Source organism: Apium graveolens, chromosome 6 (assembly GCF_009905375.1).
Source record: "Apium graveolens cultivar Ventura chromosome 6, ASM990537v1, whole genome shotgun sequence".
NCBI lineage: Eukaryota > Viridiplantae > Streptophyta > Magnoliopsida > Apiales > Apiaceae > Apium > Apium graveolens.
Window position 1 is genome coordinate 1,392,774 of NC_133652.1, and position 22,150 is coordinate 1,414,923.

The following is a 22,150-nucleotide window of genomic DNA, read 5'->3' on the forward strand; positions in this document are numbered from 1 at the left end:
GATGTCAAGTAAAAAATCTGTATAAAATTTACATTGAGTAATTAAAAGTAGGATTCCAGTTGGTACAGACAGGAACAAAATTTTGAACAAGCCTAAAGTTACATGTCCTGTTCCATTTTGACACCATTACCTCACCACCAACATGTCCCAACCCAGCAGTTAAAATGCAAAGATTAGACCTGGCAGATTTTTATGTCAACAAGCCACAAAGAGATGGCCAGTTCAAGATGCTGACCAACAAAGTTTCATTTTGGAGAAAAACCAACATTCTGGGAACGTACAAGCAGTAGAAAAATTACGTCAATCCATTGAGATATGGTATTGCTACAAGTGAAATTTGCAACAAGAAATGAATCCTAATTATAGAATGACTGGCCCTTTTAATCCAGTACATATAATCTCGTTTACATTCGTTTGCCAAAGTTTAAACCGGTGCTTCATATAGAAAGTATCATCTATCTGTGTATTCTTTTGTGCCGACTCCAATATGAATGTCACAGCTTCAGTCATGAAACTGAATCATAGAACTGTAAGATACATACTAATAGCATGAAGCATTTTATACGTTTTAACGGTCACAACTTGGCACCCAACAAACTGGGGCAGATTAAGGACCACATCTCTCATGTCACTAAAAATTGAAGGTCTGCAAAAATGAGCAAACATTCCACACTATTGCAAAAAGAGAACAGAAGCAGCAAAATGAATACTAAGTTGATGACCAAATAAAACAATCCACAATTCCACATATCAAAAGCAAATCTTGTGAATCCACATGTATTATGTATACTATTCGGTTGATTAGTGATCCTACTACGGGGTCTGTAATATATACATGATCCCTACTTTTTGAAAAAACAATAATTAGTCTGTCCAAAAAAAATTTCCACATCTTGTGCAAGTACGTAACAGGGTTCAAAACGTGCTTCCACAGTTTCTCATATTTTACCCTATGCCCGAGTTTTTCTAGGCATATGAAAGCGTATGGAATTAAAACAAGTGAAGAAATGACTTCTGTCAGGGTGCTGATGAAACGCAAGTAGTTCCATTGGCGTGCTCCAGAATTGCAAGGAAAGCAAATTATATCATTACTAAATTACAATATTATTCCTCTAATATTGTCTAATATATATATAGAAACTAAACAGAACTTCCTAATAAATGTACTCCCAGGTTATAGCATTAGTGCTATTATGATTTCAAGCTCGATTCGGCTTCCGGAGAAATGGGGAGGTTTTGGAAGACTTCAGGCTCTGACGGTGTTAAAACATGACAGTTTAATCAACCAAAAGCAATGTGTTTTGCTGTTTGATGTATACACTATAGCTTCTGAAACTATATCAGAAGAGATCAGAAAAAACTTAAGAGTAAAAGATAAGAATACAAAGTAGAAAGCGCTTAAATACCCCTAAAAGAACTTCACAAAAAGTTCAAAGGTGTAAATTACATCAAATATTGTTTGGATTTAGAAGATGTGAGAGGGGGGAGCTATCAGCATATGTCAGAACAGGGACTGTGTTGAGTTCTAAATTCAAAACATGCTATGTTATTGAGGCCCTAGAAACTGCTGCAGAAATACCAGCTCTAGACCAGGATGAAATGCAGAAGAGAAGATCGATAATAACAAGGAAGTACTAAACCAATTATTACCGAGTTGAATGAACCAACATCTTTTCACAGGCTAAAACATCAGTACAGCACAATCTACGATAACAGTTGACAAAACTTCTTCTCCAGACAATACAGGATAAAAGAATATCTATAGGCAGCAACTCAAAGCTCAAGTCCTACTACAATCACAGAAAAGAAACTGGCGAGAATGATGATCACTACACAATGGACAAGAAATCTGACACGTTTCTAGATTTCGGAAAAAGAAAGTTCTTTCCCCAAGGAACTAATCAATGCCAAATCTAGTACATCGCTAAGTTAGTAGTTTGTTTTACACATCTACTGATCCTTTCTCATCTGTTTCACTAGTACATATATAATAATCAGTTCACTTTATGGGATGCCCGAGTTCACAGCATTTAGTTGATAATAATGACATTTCCATCATCTTACATTCGTAAATTCATGTAATGTAAGCTTAAATATATGACACTGACAAACAATTAAACATAGCCAACAAGCTGCCTTCTAAAATATATACAGTTCTATCCAAACTTCCAAATTCCTAACATCTCTAAGATCTAACTTCTCACTATTACATTATACTCCAAATTACATACATGCGTATATATAGAAGATTAAAATATTATTTCTAATCCAAACAATCCTTATCAAAAAATCCTGTCAAAACACTCTATAACAACAAAATAAGTAAAACAGCAACAAACAAATTTACCAGCATTGCACAAACTAAAAGCAAACGATTTTCCATTTTATTTAAATTATCCGTAAAAACCACCAGAAACATAATCCATAACATTATAGAACCGACAATTACCAGCTTAACAACGTTTTTTTATCAAAAACAACTAATCCATCAAAGACAAATTAAGCTAGCAAATACAATTAAGCCAGCAAATACGATACCACAAAAAACCAAACCCCTAACCTCGAACCAAATCACCTAAGCTTCTCCTTCCCAACCTTCCTCTTCGCAGCCTCATTGATCTTATCCATATACCCCTCAATCGGGGGAGTCAAAGTCGCCATAAACCTATTCATCGGGAACGGAGCTAAATCAGGCACTAAAGCTGCACTCTTCAATTCCTCGGGCAACGCCTCAATCGCTTCCTTCTTACATTTCAACAAGTTAGTCCCCGCAGCCTGTCTAGCCCTATGTTTCCTCATCAAAACCCGCGAATACTCTTTCGCTAACTTCCTCCCATCCTCCACATTCAGCTTATATTTGGGAACCTCCTCGGCATTCACTAACCCTAAAGTGATCAAATCCAATCCAGGCGTTCCAATTATCCCAGGCTCATCGTTAACCTTCTCCTTGCTCTGTTTTTTAAGCTGTTGAATTTCGAGTTTTCGAGATTCCGAAAGAAGCCCCATTTTCTCACGCATGACTTCGCGGGCGCGTTCTTTGGGTTTGACACGGCGGAGAGGAGCGGTGGCACGGAGACAGTCGTCGACCATTTGCTCGAACTCGGATTTTCTCGGACCCGGGCCTTTGGAGGTCGGGTCGGGTTGGGAGGTGCCTTTTTTGGTGGAGACTGTGGAGCGTTTGAGGATTTGACCCGTTTTGAGCTTGGCTTTGCCTTTGGCTGTGCCACTTACGAAGCATTTTTGAGTGAATTGAGAAGCTAGGGTTTTGATTTGGGGGTTTAGGGTTTTTAGGGTTCTTAGGGTTGACATTTTTTATGGTTTTGATTTGGGGGAAAATCGGGTGATTAGCTATATGAATATAGCCTATGGGCATTCACAGACAGTAAGTTATACACGGCCCACACATCCTGGCCTGTTTGGCCCATTAAATTAAGTTCATGTAACCCGACACACTTTGTTAAAAAAATTCGAAACTCGAAAAAAGCTTGAAAAAATTGATCCCAAAAAGATTCGTAAAAATTGACCTCTTTGCCACCTGAACTCGAAATTTGACTCGATCTAAAAAAAGAGCCTGAAAAATCCGATCCCAAAAAACATCTGACCAAATTCATTTTTTTTTTTAAAAAGTTAGGCTTTTTAACACCCAAATAAAGACAGTCCGATGAGATTTTGTGTGTCTTTGAATATAGTGATATTAGGTATTCAAAAAAATATTTTGAAAATTCTAACATCTTTTATAAATTATAATATATACTTTTAAAGAAATGGTTTCAAAGTTGAAAATAAAGAAAATCTATCTAATTATACGAGATAAGTAAGTGATATACTGAGCTACAATACATCGTTGAATAGCAAGCAAAAATTATAAAATTTCCATTTTATAATGAAGTCAAAGTCCATGTATACAAGGAAAAAAGTTCTTTCCAATTAGCTAGTATCAATATTTTTTATCACAAATCTATGCTTTTTTTAAAAACTTCAAAAAATCTCAAGAGATACATATGTTTACTAACTTGCCTCAAATAAGATCAAATAAGAGCAAACTCCAAGAGTTCATTACTCCTATCCTCAAAAACAATATTATTAAATAGACTCCTTCTAACTTAAGATAGAAATTTGTCTTTTCACTCCAACAATCCTCCTCAAATTTATCTTTATTTATTTTTTAAACTATATTTTGGACATAGATAGGGTGCACACGTTATCTATAATTACACATTACTACACACTACTATTATATATGCTTCTCTTGCATGTTTTTCAACCAATTCAAATACTTTAGTTACATTTTTTTTTCTAAAATAATATAAAATGTTGAATCTCTCTTTTTGTAAGGTATAAAATATTGAATTTTAATTATATAAAAGGTTATGTATTTTTTGTCACGGAAACTTTTTTACATCACCGAAGCCGTAGATTGAATTCTATCTACTGTTACTAATTAATATCAACGATGCAGTAGATTGAATTAAATCTACTGTGTAAACAATGCAACTTAATATTAAAGAGGTAGTAGATTGAATTCAATCTACTGTTTAAATAATAGAGTAAGAAAAATCATTTTGATATAAAATTAAGAAAAGATGTATATACTAATAAAAAATGAAGTAAGGAGAGGAGAGAGACTCCTAAAATTGAGGAGAAAATAGCGGCTCCTAAAATTTGAGGATAATTTAGGAGTTTGTTGGAGTTAATTTTCAATATATTCTCTCTAAATTTTGACTTAGGAGGTGATTTACGAGCCTTTTGGAGTTGCGTAACAAATAAGCATATTTCTATCGTGTGAATAATAATACTACTTTAAGTTCACAGCTCCGTCCTCTCCGGCGTGTTTATACCATTAGCCTTGACCTTGTTGGCATCGACTGTCATTTTCCACTGTCTTTTTCCCTTACAAGTTATACATACATACATGCACATATATTCCCTTTAGTGTGATTGTAGGTACATAAACCCCAATCAATCCAACTGTCACACTTTGATCAAGCATACAAGTTTCTCATTTTAAAACCACATTAACAATTCAAAAAGCAGTTCACATTATAACAAGTTAGTTGCAAGGTATATAAAACATTAAAACCCATCTTAACCAACCTAATATTCCATTTGTTCCGTTTTAATCAGGACGGAACCAGAGCACGGTTGGATAACTCAAACGCTTAAAAGGCGTTTCAGATTAGAACGGAACAAGAGTACGGTTGGATAACTCAAACACTTAAAAGTCGTTTCAGGATCCTAAGTTCCAGGTTCGATACTCGTACACTCCCGAAAACAGGAACTTAATTTTGGGAGGAACTCATTTATAAGGTTATAAATCATATTTGTAAAAAAAAAAGCAACGAAACCAAAATTGTAAATTAACGAAAAATTGAACTAATATAAACATACTAAATTTAATGTTTTAAAAATTAGTTGAATTTTACGTGTACTTGGACGGGTATTCAAAAATCAGCCTATTCGAATTTAAACGAGTACTCGATTTAAAACGTAAATTGACGGATGATATTTCGAAGATGCAATCGAGTATAACTGATTTCCGAGTTTTATTTCCTAGACTAGATTTGATAATTTTTAGTTTTGTAACCGGAATCTCTCTTATAATATCACTATATACAACCTACCAACCCTTAAATATACTTATTTGACTTGTATGATTCATACCAGCTGTACATAATGATCATCGTTTCCTTATTTCCCAACTCTCTTTTCATTAGTATCAATCAAATATCCAAACCCTGATCTTATAACCATATTTAACTTGATTCAACAAGTTTCCATTTTACGTTAGCTTGATTAATATTTCAAGTCTTGATCATAAAACACTAGTCTCAGAGTTTTCTTGCAGACACTTATTCTTTTTTCATGAATACATGATCTTTATGGGACACAAAAACATCATCTCTGTGATGTTTTTCATGTGGCTATCACTAGTGCTTCCGTTATCAGTCCTTACAAAGACTTTTGCAGCGGAAACTCGACGTTATGATCCTCTGCTTTTCGATGACTTTGTTCATGAGTACGCGAAAAAGGCTGTGAAAAAACCTCGTACAGGTACTCTTTATAATATATCTCTGCCCTCTAATTATTCCGGGGTTGAAGTTTCGTATGTGAGGTTAAAAAGTGGAAGTTTGTGGCGTAGAGGGGAAAATTCGAGTTTTTTTAAAATTCCGAAAAGAATTTTAGCATTGCCTTATGCTAACAGAGTAGACATTGTTTTTCAGAATTTTGGAAATTTGTCAGATTCTTACTTTAGTATACCTAATTATACATTTGTTGCTCCTGTTCTTGGTCTTCATATTTATGGTGCTGATGCGAATTTTTCAAGTTTGAACGCGAGTCAAATGGTTACAATTAGTCTCCAGGGAGATCCAATTGTGGTTCAATTTTCAAGTGTCTCACTTGATGAGAATGACAATGCAACAATGAAGTGTGTTACATTTGGACCTGATGGGACTGAAATTGAGTTTAGTAGTGTGACCGTGCCTGATTACACGTGTAATGCTCGTAATCAAGGCCATTTTTCAATAGTTGTGCCATCGTTGCAGCCACCATCAACAAAGAAGAGGAAGAGGAGGGAGAAGTTATGGTTCTGGTTGATAATCGGAGGTGGAGGGTTTGTTTTGTTAATTTTTTCCGGGGTTTTAGTGTTTAAAATGTTCAGGGCCTGGAAAGTCGAGTGTTTGGTAAAAGAGTCAGAGAACAGCGTGGCGTTGGATATTGTTTGGATTGGACAGAGTAGGATGCCTTCAGCCGGTGGAATTAGAACTCAACCAGTTCTGGAGAATGATTATGTTCCTTGATTCTACCTTTGTTCTATGTTTTATCTTACATAGTTTAGATATTCTTTCAGTTCATCACATTTTTTCTGAGTAAATACACATTTTAACTAGTTTCTTAATGGATAAATTGTCTATAGATTACCTTCTGTTTGCTTAGTTTTGTTTTTGATTATAAACCTGTGGAACAGTCTTGTAGGATCATTCTAGCAGAGTTTCGATGAACATTTAAGATTCAGCTGCATCGGAATATTTGATTTTCGTTTATAAAAACTTCTTAGCAGTTGATTCATCACTGCTTAACTATTACATTGATTTTCTCAACCAATAGGTTGGATATCACAAAATTTGTGAAAGTCGAAAGGAGGATCAAAGTACGAACCACTAAGAATGGCTTCTGTCACGATCTTGTTTGCAGCTTCTGTGGCATGAATCCCATCCCAACTTACATAATTGTGTGGATCACCACAAGCTTGTGCAGTTACATTTCTTCCATTGAGAACCTTAGTGTTTCCACAATATACTTGAGGATTGAATTTGTGTTTGTTCCCCTCAACTCCACAACATGCTGTTGGACCGTGCCTCAGACCTACAAGATTATGTAAGATCCAATTGAAACTTTAGTACCAAATGTAAAATTAAGGGTATTTGAGACAATTTAGAAATCAATGCATCCACTGCACAAGCACATACCATGAAGAGTAGGGTGTCGGAAGAGCTCAAGCATCACAGAATGGATATCGACATATATAACATTAGCATCAGAGAGTTGTTTCTGGACTTGGGACAATGCATCTTTGAGCATTGTGTTGTATTCAACCACTGCATTGTTGTAAGATATCAAGCATCCGAATTGATCAATGTCAGATTCATCATGAGGGAGCTCTTCTAAAAATGAAGGGTAGCAACCAATTGGTGCAATATTTAGCACCATAAACGTTCTTCCTCCTATTCCATTTATATCCTTCAAATTCGCATCATCAAGATTAGTACATTGTAGCTAATGTTCTCTACACGAACTTTGATGTATAATCCTTAATGTGCAAGGTAAGATTTAATTGCAAGTAGTAAACACATCAAACCAGACTAAACAATGTCTCAGTTAAAAAAAAGTATGTTTAGCGGTTGAACTGACCTTGATGGCATAAGCAATTTGATTGACTACATCAGGAAGATATTGCTGTACTCCTTTTATGCCTATTGCTGCCAAGTTCCCAGTAAAATCGTTCTGACCGATATAAAAAACATACAGAGATTTCTTAAATACGCTATGATGAGGAAGTTTGGTTGCTCCTGGCATCACAAAATGCAGCATTTGTCAATTCAAGAAAAGTAATTGCATTTTGAGTACTGCAATTTTTAAAACCAATCATAATGATTAAAAGTGTTACCTCTGTGAGAATGAGGCTGCTGGGCCAGGAGATTGAGTTGCTTGAGCTGATTGAGCTGAATTGCTAGATAGAAAGGGCTGAGCCCACTTACAAACAAGGAAGTATTAGGCTGCAGAACTGTTGATGCAAGTGTTGCAAAGTTAGCTCCATGTTTGTAATCTGATCCAATTGATTGTAGATATGGACTGAGGAATGGCACTCCTATAGCTTGAGCTGCAATCACCAGGATACAGTATTTATTATTAGTTTGTCGTTACAGTACTTGATCATCGGAGATTTTCCTCATCTTATCTATTCTACTCTCGCCTCATTGGATCCGGAACTTCTGAGCTATATTTGCAGTTGCTGGATCATAGCGTCTTCACAAATTTTCAGTTTTTTGCTAATATGGTAAATTTATCGGTCCCTAGGGACCAACATATGATAAGGATAAGAAACGAAATTGGGGAAATTTGTGGAGAAGCAATTGACAGGCAACTGCCAACTGATCCTTCTCCACTATAATAATAGAGGAGTCAAGTTTGATGAGGTACTGAAAATGTCACATACCAACATTATTCCAGCTGGCCCTTGTGCATTTCTGCAGTGCATAATACACATATGGACCATACAGCCACTTGAGCTACAATCTTTTTCAAATATCGGTGAACAAATGTACTGCACGAACCATCCTTAGCCTAACACTCGAACTACACTACGTGTAAAAGAGTATATGATCATGTTTGGGGCTTCCTCTGACACCTTAAAATTTTAGATTAACCGATTAGACATTAGTTGACTCGATGCTTGATGAAGAACACCAGGCACTAAAATTAATCAGGGAAGCAGTGAGGCAACACAGTAAAACTGTAAATGGTAAAAAAAAAAGTGCAATACCTAAGAAATCAATAATGAGCCTGCCATCAGAAGCCCGGCCAGAAGGTTTCTTGAAATAAGTCATGCCATAGGGAGGACCTTGTGCCGGAAACGCTGCCCAAAACCCACCAGTATCGGAATTCGAGTCACCGAAGTTGAAAATGGCCTCAAATTCACATTTTGATTCACTGGAACTCACCAGCATTGCCATCAGTACCACCACCATCACAGTAAATTTCACACCACCACTCATATTTTTCATATCTAACTAAATAAATTACTACTACAACACAGACACACGGAGAGAGGAGATGAAGAGAGGCTTTTGATTAATGAATGTGAAGTGCCATTGGCATTATATAGGGGAGGGATTAACGAACGTACATTGCCAAATGGTAAAAGTTACACATGGCACCAATGCTGTAAACAAAACTAAGTATGAAGCAATACAAACGTTATCTTTATTTTGTCCACGATAGGCTTTGTTATAGAAATCGGCCGATTTTTCAAAAATCGCCGATAAATCGCTCAAAAAACGGTCAAAAATATTGATATGATTTGACCAATTATCGATAAATCGTAAATCAGTACCCCAACCGAATAATTCCGATTTCCGAAATATGTAACACAGGATAGGCTATGATTCTTGATGAGAAAAATAATTTGACTTCTACTTTACAAGAGATCAAACTAGAACCCGACTAATTTAACTTATACAGGCGTCATTCATTTCGCGTGCGGCGGATAATCATGATACTTGGGTTGTTCGGTAAAACAACAATTTCATACATGCCATGAAAATAATACGAAAATTTAATATTTGAAACTTACATTTTAACTACACAAAACACAAAAATGCATGAACAAACATGATCGTGATTTAATGCGTATATGAATTTACCGTTTAGGTATACAACAGAAAATAAATATTCTCTATAATTATTTTGATCGAATTATAAGTCTATTCTAAATATCACAAAATACGATCACATTATAAATCTATTTTAAATATCATAGAATACTCAACACAAATATAAACACTACATTTTGAATACACAACACAAAAACACATGAACAAACATGATCACAATCTAGTCTCGTGTATAAATATACTCGTATACAACACGAAAATAAATATTGTCTATAATCATTTTGGTCACATTACAAGTCAAATATTAAATATCATAATCCATAAAATACTCAACACATTTTACATAACGGTATCTCACTCATTTCATTTACATGATTTCTTATTCTTCCCAATTTGGCCTAATAAAACCCAAAAATTAGCCCACCTTCCCAACCCAACCCAATAAATTAAGGGTGGTGATTAATGCAGTAAAAATTTATTTCGCGCAGTAATTAGTAATTACTACTATCTCCCTCACCTATAAGCATGTTAACATTAAGAGTTAATTGCACTTTACAACCCCTACTTTTCATTGAATAACAAAACTATATACTTGCTTTCAAAAATACAGTTTGCAACCCCTAACTTTGACATCAAATACAATATGCATCACTTTAACCATTTTGTTAAAAATATTTATATTGTGGAGGGTAAAATTGAAATTCAACAAAATATTTAAATAATAATTTTAAATTAAACTAAAATTTAGAATTTCAAATTATAAAAATAATTTTAATGTCAATTATTTTATTACTCAGTATAATTTTTAAAATTTTAAAATTTAGATATATTTAGAAACTTTATGATTATATATATAAACATATATTGTGCTTAATAAATATATTTTAAGTATTTAGCATTATAATTAATTTAGAATATTACTCATAGAAAATATTTATAATTTTTTCATGTAAAAAATGTATTAAAATAAATATTTTAATTAATTTAAAATTTTAGTTATTAATATCAACATCTCAATTTCAATTTTATAACCGGAAGGGATGCATGTTATAATTGATATCGAAAATTAAGGGTTGCAAACTGTATTTTGTAAAATAGGTATACTGTTTTGATTTAAAATGAAAGGTGGGATTGCAAAGTGCAATTAACTCTAACATTAAATAACAAACTTGTAATTTGCAAGCATTGAATAACCGGGTAAGTAGGACACAAGTTTTGTTTTTTTTAAGATTTACTATAAATCTTGTAATCTTTTATTAATCAAAACTAATTAAATTGCACTACTTTGTTAATGAAATTGTTTTGCCTATTATTTTTGATAAAATATTAATTTAATATAATACAATTATTTGAAAAAAATATGAAAACAGTATTATTGAATTAAAAAATATTTATACTTAATTCAAATAATAATAATAATTGTAAAATAAAAAGTGAACATATAAAAATAAGGTCACAAAATTGAGTAAACTATGTTTGTAATCAGAATAAAATAATAGAAAAAATTGATTATAAAAGTAAAAATATATACTTAAAAAGATGAAGGAGGTAAAAAATATTGAACTACTTTGGGTAGATAAAAACAAAATATTTTTTATATAAGTTTTGATTTTTGCACGTATTTTAATTTTTTTTATTGAATAATTAAAAATATTATTTGTATTTTTTTAAATTAAATAGATAATATGTATATCGTGTAATTTATAAAATATTATATAAAAATTATATTTTTTAACTAATCACTCAAAGTATATTAAAATATTAATATATGTACAAAAATGAAAATCTCTTATAAAAAATAATATCAAACAAGTACTTACAAACACGGAGGACGTGTATATGAAATTGAGAATTGATAAATTATTTTATGACCATATTTTTGTCAACTTTGCAAGAAAAAGATGAGGGACATAATAGTAATTACAAATTACTGTACGGAGAATTTTTTACTGCATTTACCAATCATGCAAATTAATAAAGATCATAGGGGCAAAACCGTCAACAAAAGACCCAAAAAACTTTCGGATCTTCCACGCAACACAGCGCTTAACTTCACCTCTCTTTTTTATTCTCATCTCAATATCATCAGCCCCAAACTCAAACCAAATCTCAACCGTCCGATCTAGGGTTTCTCAATCTCTAACCATGCCGAAGAACAAAGGAAAGGGAGGCAAGAACCGCAAGCGAGGCAAAAACGAGGCCGATGACGAGAAGCGCGAGTTAGTCTTCAAAGAAGACGGCCAAGAATACGCGCAGGTGATGCGCATGCTGGGAAACGGACGATGCGAAGCCATGTGTATTGACGGAACCAAACGGCTCTGTCATATCCGCGGCAAAATGCACAAGAAGGTGTGGATTGCAGCTGGCGATATTATTCTCGTCGGGCTTCGTGATTATCAGGATGATAAGGCGGATGTGATACTGAAATATATGCCTGATGAGGCGAGGTTGTTGAAGGCGTATGGCGAGTTACCGGAGAATACGAGGTTGAATGAGGGGATTGCTGGTGGGATGGATGAGGAGGATGAGAATGCTGGCGATGATTATATTGAGTTTGAGGATGAGGATATCGATAAAATTTAGAAGTCTCGTAAAGTCTCGTGTTTTTGATATATTGATGTTGTGTAATGTTTACTTATGTTTATGTATGTGATGGTTATGATGAGGGATGCAATAAATTGGAGGTTTTATTTATATATGAATATGTTTCGCTTGGTTTATGTAGCTGTGAATTTAGCTACAACAGGTTGTTATTTAGTTTTGAATGGTGAATTATGAGGTTTTTGTACAAACATAAAATTTAGAAGTCTCGTGTTTGAGGAATATAGATGGTTATGTAATGATAAAGTCGAATAATGATTACCTTTGTTTGTGTATGTGATGGTTTTGATGATGGATGCAGTAAACTGGAGTTTTTTTTATATATGAATGTGAATGTGTTGTGTTTAGTGACAATTGATGATCAGTTGTGTTATGTAGTTTTTAACTTTTGTTGTGCAATTTGTTTATAATTTAGAAGTCTCGTGATTGAGATTTATTGATGATCGTGATCGTGTGATTGTGTTATGTTCACTTATGTTTATGTATGTGATGGTTATGATGAGGGATGCAATAAAGTGAAGGTTTTATTAATATATGAATATGAATATGTTTTGATTGATTTATGTAGTTGTGAATTTAGCTAGAATAGGTTGTAATTTAGTTTAGATTGGCGAATTATGAGGTTTTTGTGCAATTTATTTAATTTTGATTCATGTTAGGTCTATGTGCATCTCACAGTTTCTAAGATTGGTATATGTGATTTGGTGTGGTTCGTATTAGCATTTTTGGCTTGTGGAAGACAACTTTATTGATTGTTGAATATGTTTTGGTTGGTTTGTGTAGTTGTGAATTTAGCTACAACAGGTTATAATGTAGTTTTGATTGGCATTTTTTTGTGATTTATTTAATTTTGATTCATGTTAGGTCTATGTGAATCTAACAATTTCTAGATCGGTATGTGTAATTTGGTGTGCCTCGTGTTAGCATTTTTGGCTTGTGGAAGACAATTTTATAGATTTTTGGATATTTGATAAGATTTAGGTGTTTCGTGTTGTTGATATGTTCTATTTTATTGTGTTTTTGATATATTGATGGTTCTTTAATGGTTACATATGTGATGCTTATGATGATGGATGCTATAAATTGGAGGTTTTATTTATATATGAATGTGAATATGTTTGATTGGTTTATGTACTTGTGAATTTAGCTACAACAGGTTATAATTTAATTCTGAATGGCGAATTATGAGGTTTTTTGTGCAATTTATTTAAGTTTGATTCATGTTAGGTGTATGTGCATCTTACAATTTCTAGATCGGTATGTGTGATTTGGTGTGGCACTTTTTAGCAGTTTTAGCTTGTGGAAGACAACTTTATAGTTTTAGTTTTAGTTTTTCGATATGTTCTATTGTGTTTTCGGTATATTAATCGTTATATAATTAGGTGATTATGATGATGGGAGGCAATAAATTGGTGGTTTTATTTACATATGAATATGTTGATCGATGATGACCGGTTTGGTTTATATAGTTTGTGACTTTAGCTACAATAGGTTGATATTTATTTCTGATTGGAGAATTATGAAGTTTTTAGGGAAATATATTTGATTTTGATTTATACTAGTAAAGTATATTGATGGATGATCCGTTGGTACATGTAGTTTATGACTGTAGCTATAAGGTGAAATTTATTTTTGATTGACGGGTAATGAGGTTTTTAGTGGATATATTTAATTTTCATTCATGTTAGGTCTGTGTGGATTTGCTGAGTATTAGCATTTTTGGCGTGTGGATGATAAATTGATAATTTTGTTGGTTGGCGGTTAATTGCTGCATATTTCTCCGAGTAGCTTTGAAATGCTTTTTAGCTTCGATTGATGTTATATTGTTATCTATGTTTCAGTTTGATGTTTGTGCTGACAATACAATTCTTAATATTGTTGGCCTCTTGTGTTTTTACAATTTTTTGAGCGTAAAGTGGTTATAGCTATTTGTAGCAGCTGATATAGAGTTTGATTGTGTTGTCCGGAATCACAGAATTTCTTCTTACATCTATTAACTTGTGTTTTTGAGTTGTGTTTTGGTTTGGTGAATATAAAACACAGGTAATTGGTATATGATTGTCGCTTACTTTAACAATGGGATTAACAGAACTGGTTTAATCAAGGAATTGTTATGCTTAGAATCGGTTTTAGCATTAAATAGTCTTTTATGCTTTATTTGATTTTATTTTACTTTTTGTTGTTTACGATTCATTGAACTGTTGGTCTGGCTTGGTTTGTATAGCATCTCTGATGGTTTCACATTTCATATGTAATTAGATTTTGAGTAAAAAGCTGGGAGTCACCAATTGTTTGTGCTAATATTCGATTCCATTGGCTTGTGAAATATAATTATACTGATTGTTGGTTGCGTACTTGATAATCATTATTTTTTAAGTAGCTTAGAATAGTTTTAGCTACTGCTGATGTTATCTAAGTTTCAGTTTGATCTTTCTGTCGACAATCAACACTTGTCCTGCGAGGACAATTTTAATTTTAACTATATAGCTAATGGTAGCAGCTAATACAGATTTGTAGTGTGGCTGTTCACGGAGTCAGTTGTGTGTAGCTATCTTCTTACTATCCTCTTGCTATCAGCTGATACATATCGAGTCAAATACCCGTGTTGCCTGAGATATCTTCTTACTTCTATAAAAATCTGTTTTCGAGTCATGCTTTAGTATGTGTTTGTTGCTTACTCTAACGAAGAGACTGCATTGATGTTCAAAGTGCCTTCTTACATATATAAATTTCACTGCAAGTTAAGAGTCAGTTAATGAATATTGTCTGGAATGTGTTCTTACAACTTTGATATTCAGTTTATGAGGAGTTATCTGTTTCGGTCCAGTTCAATCTTCAGGCAAGTGAGTCAGGTTGTTATTTTTGGAGAGATTTGTGAAGTAGTGATGAGATGTTTTGGTGCACAGTGCTTAAGTGGAAAATTTTGTGGGCAAGAACAAAGTAAGATTCTTTACAGACCTGTGAATGAGAGCTATCACAATTGCAAGCGCTATCACCATTAAGTGAATAATATGATTCGTGAGGATCGAAATGTGAAACACTTACGAAAAGAAAGGTGATAGCTGCTTGCGAATAATATGATTCCTTGATCTATAGGGAGGATCAAAATTTGAAACACTTACGAAAAGAAAAAATGTAGGAAGTTAAGATTTGAATCTCGAATCTTGTTTTAGCAAATACCGTATGAGTTCACTATGATACATCTAGTAAACAAATGATCTACTCCCTCTGTCCCTAAAAACGTTTTCTAATTTGTATTGGACACGTTTGTCAATGCACACTTTTGATTGTTAATATCTTTAATTTCGTATTAGTATTAAATATAAAAATTTTATTTTATTAAAACACTTATAAATACGAATTTAACAAGATAATTCATAACTAATTTAATCTTATAGATTAGACGTAAATTAATATTCAATCGCCTATCATGAATAATGTCAGAAGTCAAAATAGAAACGTATAACGGGACGGAAGGAGTACCAATTAAGCTACTTCCCCCACTATGACAAGAAAAAAAATTAAACAAATTTTACAATTAGGAAAAGCCCGGAGTTGCAAGATAGTAAAATTATGAGAAATAAAAAAGAAAGGTTCTACCGAGAATTGAACTCGGGTTACTGGATTCAGAGTCCAATGTCCTAACCGCTAGACCATAGAACCAGATGCGTACTTACGTTAAGAGAAGCTATATACATAATGGGTCACTGAAAGTGAGGTAACGTTTAAGAAGGATCTTGGGCTTTAAGGAGAACAAAAGGGCGGGTTTGAGGGATCATAAGAGCATCTCCGATGGGAAAAGCCCCTAGCAAAAATATCCTACATGGCACAAATTACACATAATTTGTATAATTTCGAGAACTTCAATCATACAAGACCCTTAACTAAAATTATAGTCAATTTGTTTATATTGGCTAAATTTGTCGCACGAGAACTTCAATCATACAAGACCCTTAAGTAAAATTATAGTCAATTTGTTTATATTGGCTAAATTTGTCGCACGTATCAAGGAACTGTAACAAAGCTATAAACACAAATTTAACGTCAATCTCCATTGGAGCACATCACCTTACAGATTCAACAAATTTTATATAATCATTATTTTATATTATTTTAGACGAACATTTTAGCTAATACTGCAACTAAGCCCAACGAGAAGTGCATACAATATTGCTGAAAATTTTGCAGCTTTTAGGATGTTTTGTGCATTTCAACAACCCATTTTGACCCAAGTGGCCAAGCATTTTAAAAGCCCAATTCTTAACAAGTACAAGCTCATTACATAGTGATCTGATCAGCCCAAGACTCGGACATTATATTATAAATGAAATATAAGTGAATTTTTTATTTGAAATGTAACTCATTTTTATAAATCATCTGTTTATATTAATGAAGAGTGTCTTCTAAAGTTCTGCTCCATCCGTCTCATTGAATTTTATATATTACTTTTCGGCACGCTTTTCAATGCTGCTTTAAAACATAATTCAGCAATATTTTTTTAAAAAAAAAATTCTGAATAAAAGTTTAATGTTTAAACTTTTATTCAAAAAAAAACATTATGAAACCATATTTTATAGAAGTCTCGAAATACGTGCAAATAGTAAACGTATAGAACCCCATTGGACGGAGGTAGTAATACATTATGTTACGTCAATTCCAACTGTTTCGTAGTAGGTTCCTTTTAAATATTATAAAATGTGAAATTCTAGTGATTTAGGATATTATCTTGTATTTCAACCACAACAATGTTCTCTGTACTCATTACTTGCAACAACAACAATAATAATAATAATAATTTTGAAAAGGTATAGACTAGAAATGGGAGGAAGAGAAATAAATAAGTAAAAAGAGGATAAATAAATAAATATTTTATTGACAAAAATTATTTAGGAAATGGCTAGTAATTCCTAATTATTTAAAAACAAGTTATGAAAGACATGTCCTAATAATTTGGGAAAGCACGAGATACTATTAAACTGTTATTATATTTTACGTAACTTCCTTATAATTGAACTTATGAGCTCGTCTAAAAAAGATACCGGACTTGCTCTCAAGTTATTCGTTTTAAAAATTCATTTTTTTAAGAATCTGATTTATACATGTCTTGCAAATAATTATTTGTTCTAATAAATGTTACTGATAATCAGAATTAAATCTGGAACGACAAAAAATAAGTTCTTACTTTTGAGTTGGATTAAATATAAAATCCTCACCAACTTCATGATGTCTAGATATCAAGGTACCAAACCAAACAACTCATTAATGTAAAAAAAATCACTATCAAGGCCAAAGCCACAGTTTCCACAACATTAGGTTAACCACTTAAAATTATTGGTTCAACAACATTCTTTAATCAAGCCCAAGTAGGGACTTTGACAATGAAATGAAAACGGCCCATTAAATTTATCTCCCAACACACATGCACCTTGATGTTGCTTTCAAAATTAATGTACCGAATCTCATTATTTTTTCAAGGGACTTGTCATTCTCAGAATCAGGATTCATCATGTCATTGTCAATCATCTTAATACGATTATTTCAAAAATTCTGTTTAGGATAATCATTTGTTTTTGGTATACCATTTCATCATTGGGGATACTGGACAGTAAAGGGCATTTCTTGTGTTAATCACAGAGCTGATTGGATTGAAGGAGATTATTAGGCATCCGGGACACGAGACCTTAGTCGAAATCAGTTTAGAAGACCTTATCATACATATAAGATTATTTCAAGGAAATTTGAAAATTTTGGGGTCCTAAACTCGAGATTTGTTCACTTATACCATGACAACAGTTTAAAAGACCTTATCATGTGAAATCAATTTAAGGAAATTCGAAAATTTTGGATTCCTAAACTTGAGATTTATTCGCATTATATTTACCATGGCAGCTTCTATTGGGTATCTCGGTAATGTAAAACTACCTTCATTGGTTATGTAAAACTACCTTCATTTAGGAAGGATCCTTATGTATGCGGTCAATTTATTATTTTTCGCTACTATTAGGTATCTCAGTTATGTAAAGCTACCTTCCTAGACGAAGGATCCTTGTGTATGCGGTTAATTTATTATTTTCCGTAAGAAGGTTTCTTAAAGGTTCTAATTTGCGGTTTTGGAAATGCCATCTAGGCAATCTATGATTCTGATTTTGCTGTAAAATATTTGAAATTCAGCTTGAAACTTGTAAAATGAACTTAAAAACCAAGGGTGCAGAGGATGTAACAGGGGAATCAAACAGGTTGAATAATTCTGTCCGAAAAAATCACTTTCATCGTCTTGCAATCTTCGGAAAGCAGATTGAACAATAGCAAATATATGCGACAATGCATCACACTGCCTGTCTGATCAAACCTATCTAGTAACAACTAACAAGAATTCGCAATGTCTAGGTGACCCAAGGTATTTTTCATTTTTATCATGCTACGAGGTGCAAAAGTTGGATCAGACAAACAAAACCTTCTACAAGATCACACTCTGGGCAAGACTAGTCTTCTTGCCAACGATAGAAGAATTGCATATAACTGGAACGAATTAAAAATTTGAAACCAACTACAAACATCATCTATTATGCAAGTCTTGTAGCAATCTTCACAACTCCAATACAGTAGACTAATGAAACAAAAGCAATGACCATTTGGTTAATGGAGCAGGAATATGCATATTATTAAAAGTAAGGACTTGAAAATATAAAAGCATAACGAGAGACTGCAGTGGCAATGAAAACTTATCTCACAGAATAACGAAAATAAAAACACGGTAAAACAAGGCAATTTGATATGAATCCGGTCTATTATGCTAAAGCTGTGACAAAGTTGCATCTGCTAGCAAAATATTGGTGAAAGAAAAAATTATCCCATTTTTTCATTAATGAGAAGCCTCATTTGGCAATACAATTTCTATAATTCTTTAAGATGATTTATAGAGACTAAATATAATGGCCAAACCAAAAGGGAGGAAAGAGGAGCAGGACAAAAGGCTAAAATTCTCAATAAGTTTGCCAATGACACCGCCTCAAATGCATAGTAAATTATGGGAATATTTCGAGTCTAGGCTCAAAGCTAAATCCAGTAAAGAGCTGAAGGGGGAATCTCTTTGTTACCGGACATTTTGATGACCACTTCCACTGCTTCTGGTTAAAGTCGAAGACAAGGAGAGCAGGAGATCCATAGCTCTGAATGTAAATGAGATCCCCTGTACCACTGCTAGCAAAAACATCATCAAACTCTCCAAATCCTTGAAAGAACTTGTGGGGCATTCGAGAAATTTCCTGCCACACTTTACCATTCAGAAGCCAAATACCAATGCCCTTGATTATGCCAGGTCGGTCTTGTTTCCCAATACCTCCCACCATTACCAACTTCTCCTTTAGGTTCATCAGACGGCCACAAGTAAGAGGACATGGCATTGGAACAAAACCCCTCAACAACGGGCCCTGGGACAACCGGCCAGATATATTATAAGTTACTAATCCGTGACGGTCCTCTGGCATGCCACCACCAGTCGAGTATATCAGGAAGTACAAGACCCCGTTGCAAATCACACCCTCATCACCACCTCTCCAACCAGTTAAAACCTCTACCAAAGGGGTTTCCCATGTCATTGTTTCAGATTCATAAATGTGAATCGATAATTCCCACTGAAAAAAATCTCCCTGGACTTGTGTAGATTTCACAACTGACACATTGTAACAGTGAGATTCCTTTTTAACCGAGATTGCCAGTGCACTGTAATCAGGAAATTTCAAACCTGGAGGCTCCTCAAGCCTCCGGTAGTAACTAGAAACTGGGTTGCATACATATAGCTCACTTCTACTATCATCATCCATGAAGCAAACCAATCCATATGAAGAAGCAACGGACCAACTTGATGTCTCAACACAGGGAAGTGTTATGCTATACCACTTTCGAAGAAGGGGGTCGAAGGCATAACCAATTGGCTCATCAGAGCTTGTGAACATAAAATACCAAGGTTTCTGGGGCAGAGCATGCGTGAGGTTCCACAAAAACCTCCTTGAACCAACAATTTCATTCCATCTTTTGCACACACAACCCGCTCTAATAATGCTTGCAACGGGAAGATAAGCCAGAATTAATTCTAACAAGTCATCAGGCAAGATTGAATCCACAGAAACGGTTGTATTTTCATTGTTCCCCTCATCACTTAGCTCTGAATACGAATCAAAAACACGGACGTTTCTTACAATGCTGTCTACGGAATGACTGACCCATGATGTTTCCCCTTCCATAGTGAAGGAATGAAACTAATCTGAATTAAAACATTAAATATTAAAATCTATTAAATTAGAAAGGAAATTGTACAAAGCACTTCCTCAAGAACTAAGACTAGATATTGCCTTACCAGAAGTTTTACTGAATCATGGAGCATAATAAGATCTAGGGACAAGCAAATCCAAGTCTGCCACCTGCATGATATTAAGTTTAGTTATAACAAAACTCTGTGCAAGAAAAATATGTGTTCAGCTTAAAAATACACTTACAGAAGTTACAGACCAGAGAGAGAAATATGTTCATATACAACTTAAAAACAAATGAAAACCGCAATCCAGTTTATCCCCAAACTTGAACAATTTCTTCTGAATAAAATAGTCCTTACATAAGCCTCTCTACTTATACATAAATTTGCAGATTAAGTACAAATTACTGTATTAAATTTTACAACTTATACGCACCAACCGAGAAAGAAAAGCTAATATCTCTCCACATTCATCAAGATAGCTAAACAAACACATAATATATGTTTCTAACCAATATAGATATATACACTATATGAGTTAACGGAAATCAAGACCGGGACTCTATGGAATAAGAAAGATACTAGAAGTAGACAAAACTACCACTAATCGTCACATATAGACTGCTTCTATCGAATGCAAATCACACTAAAGTACCTTAAAGAACAAGTGAACAAAGCAATACAACCACTTGTTCATTATTGGGTAGCAACCCGAAGAGGACAACAGAGAAATGTCACAATAAGAAAACAACACCTCCTTTCCACATTCATTCGACAACAATGATTTTTCGGTTGACAGGGAAAAAAAAGCACCATATTATCCTCATAAAACAGACACTGCCCTAACAAACAACCTAGGGTTTCAATCATAAATTCCAATCCTTAAAACTCCAGGGCCCCAACCCTTTTGCACAAAAATTAAATAATTCACAAGAAAATGCTTAGTAAAAAAAAGATTAAACCATCCAAGAAAACACATCTAAAACATCAAAAACAAACCCAAAATCAAAACTTTAAAAAAACCCATAAATCATTTTCCACAAAGATTGAATCTTTAACAATTAAAGAGCACAAAACAAATCAAGATTGTACCTTTAAGCACAAAAAGATCTCTCTGAATAAAGGGGCATGCTCAATTTCCCTGAAACATCAACACAATTACCTAAAATTGCAAATTGAAATAATTTCATTGAAATAATTTCAAGAATTAGCAAAAAGTGAGATACAAAATGTGTGTGTATAGATTTAGCATATAAACATACCAAAGAAAGGAATGAGAACAAGATTGTTTGTTTCTTACCCTTTGTAATTTGTGAAAATGAACAAAATGACAGGCCTTGAAACCAAGAAAAGGGGAAGCTTTTAAGACAGAACACAAGTTAAGGAGAAAACTGAGAAGTGTTTA

At 33.6% G+C, this 22,150-nt stretch overlaps 5 protein-coding genes and 1 non-coding gene across 7 annotated transcripts; 2 read left to right on the forward strand and 4 right to left on the reverse strand.

Moving 5' to 3' along the window:
- Positions 1-2,362: 2,362 nt before the first annotated feature.
- Positions 2,363-3,353, reverse strand: LOC141668305 (uncharacterized). The gene has a single exon (XM_074475122.1). The coding sequence runs from the start codon at positions 3,307-3,309 to the stop codon at positions 2,572-2,574; it is 738 nt and encodes a 245-aa protein (XP_074331223.1). The 5' UTR covers positions 3,310-3,353; the 3' UTR covers positions 2,363-2,571.
- Positions 3,354-5,638: 2,285 nt separating this feature from the next.
- LOC141667532 (uncharacterized) lies at positions 5,639-6,925 on the forward strand. Its single transcript, XM_074474058.1, has one exon. It carries the CDS (start codon positions 5,871-5,873, stop codon positions 6,798-6,800), a length of 930 nt encoding a protein of 309 aa, XP_074330159.1. The 5' UTR covers positions 5,639-5,870; the 3' UTR covers positions 6,801-6,925.
- A 91-nt stretch (positions 6,926-7,016) lies between these two features.
- Positions 7,017-9,445, reverse strand: LOC141667531 (GDSL esterase/lipase At4g01130-like). Its single transcript, XM_074474057.1, has 5 exons — positions 9,044-9,445; positions 8,168-8,380; positions 7,912-8,069; positions 7,470-7,740; positions 7,017-7,365 (listed from the first exon to the last, which is right to left on the reverse strand). Exons 1-5 carry the CDS (start codon positions 9,282-9,284, stop codon positions 7,097-7,099), a joined length of 1,152 nt encoding a protein of 383 aa, XP_074330158.1. The 5' UTR covers positions 9,285-9,445; the 3' UTR covers positions 7,017-7,096.
- Positions 9,446-11,919: 2,474 nt separating this feature from the next.
- LOC141667865 (eukaryotic translation initiation factor 1A) lies at positions 11,920-12,613 on the forward strand. Its single transcript, XM_074474498.1, has one exon. The coding sequence runs from the start codon at positions 12,039-12,041 to the stop codon at positions 12,474-12,476; it is 438 nt and encodes a 145-aa protein (XP_074330599.1). The 5' UTR covers positions 11,920-12,038; the 3' UTR covers positions 12,477-12,613.
- A 3,472-nt stretch (positions 12,614-16,085) lies between these two features.
- TRNAQ-CUG (transfer RNA glutamine (anticodon CUG)) lies at positions 16,086-16,157 on the reverse strand. Its single transcript has one exon. It is a non-coding gene; the product is annotated as a tRNA-Gln (tRNA).
- A 3,046-nt stretch (positions 16,158-19,203) lies between these two features.
- On the reverse strand, positions 19,204-22,150 carry LOC141668002 (F-box/kelch-repeat protein At3g61590-like). 2 transcript variants are annotated; one of them, XM_074474668.1, is made up of 4 exons: positions 22,046-22,150; positions 21,838-21,886; positions 20,851-20,914; positions 19,204-20,757 (listed from the first exon to the last, which is right to left on the reverse strand). In XM_074474668.1, exon 4 carries the CDS (start codon positions 20,735-20,737, stop codon positions 19,520-19,522), a length of 1,218 nt encoding a protein of 405 aa, XP_074330769.1. In that variant the 5' UTR covers positions 20,738-20,757; positions 20,851-20,914; positions 21,838-21,886; positions 22,046-22,150; the 3' UTR covers positions 19,204-19,519. The 2 variants fall into 2 exon arrangements, with proteins under 2 accessions (XP_074330769.1, XP_074330770.1); XM_074474669.1 differs by having other exon boundaries at positions 21,838-21,907; positions 22,046-22,121.

What these genes read in the sequence shown, in the direction of transcription:
- LOC141668305 (XM_074475122.1), bottom strand. Translation starts at nt 3,309, where the DNA reads ATGTCAACCCTAAGAACCCTAAAAACCCTAAACCCCCAAATCAAAACC.
- LOC141667532 (XM_074474058.1), top strand. Translation starts at nt 5,871, where the DNA reads ATGATCTTTATGGGACACAAAAACATCATCTCTGTGATGTTTTTCATG.
- LOC141667531 (XM_074474057.1), bottom strand. Translation starts at nt 9,284, where the DNA reads ATGAAAAATATGAGTGGTGGTGTGAAATTTACTGTGATGGTGGTGGTA. An exon ending in GCTCATTATTGATTTCTTAG is followed by an intron (nt 8,381 to 9,043) that starts GTATTGCACTTT and finishes TGGTGATTGCAG; the next exon opens with CTCAAGCTATAGGAGTGCCA. An exon ending in CCGACACCCTACTCTTCATG is followed by an intron (nt 7,366 to 7,469) that starts GTATGTGCTTGT and finishes ATAATCTTGTAG; the next exon opens with GTCTGAGGCACGGTCCAACA.
- LOC141667865 (XM_074474498.1), top strand. Translation starts at nt 12,039, where the DNA reads ATGCCGAAGAACAAAGGAAAGGGAGGCAAGAACCGCAAGCGAGGCAAA.
- LOC141668002 (XM_074474668.1), bottom strand. Translation starts at nt 20,737, where the DNA reads ATGGAAGGGGAAACATCATGGGTCAGTCATTCCGTAGACAGCATTGTA.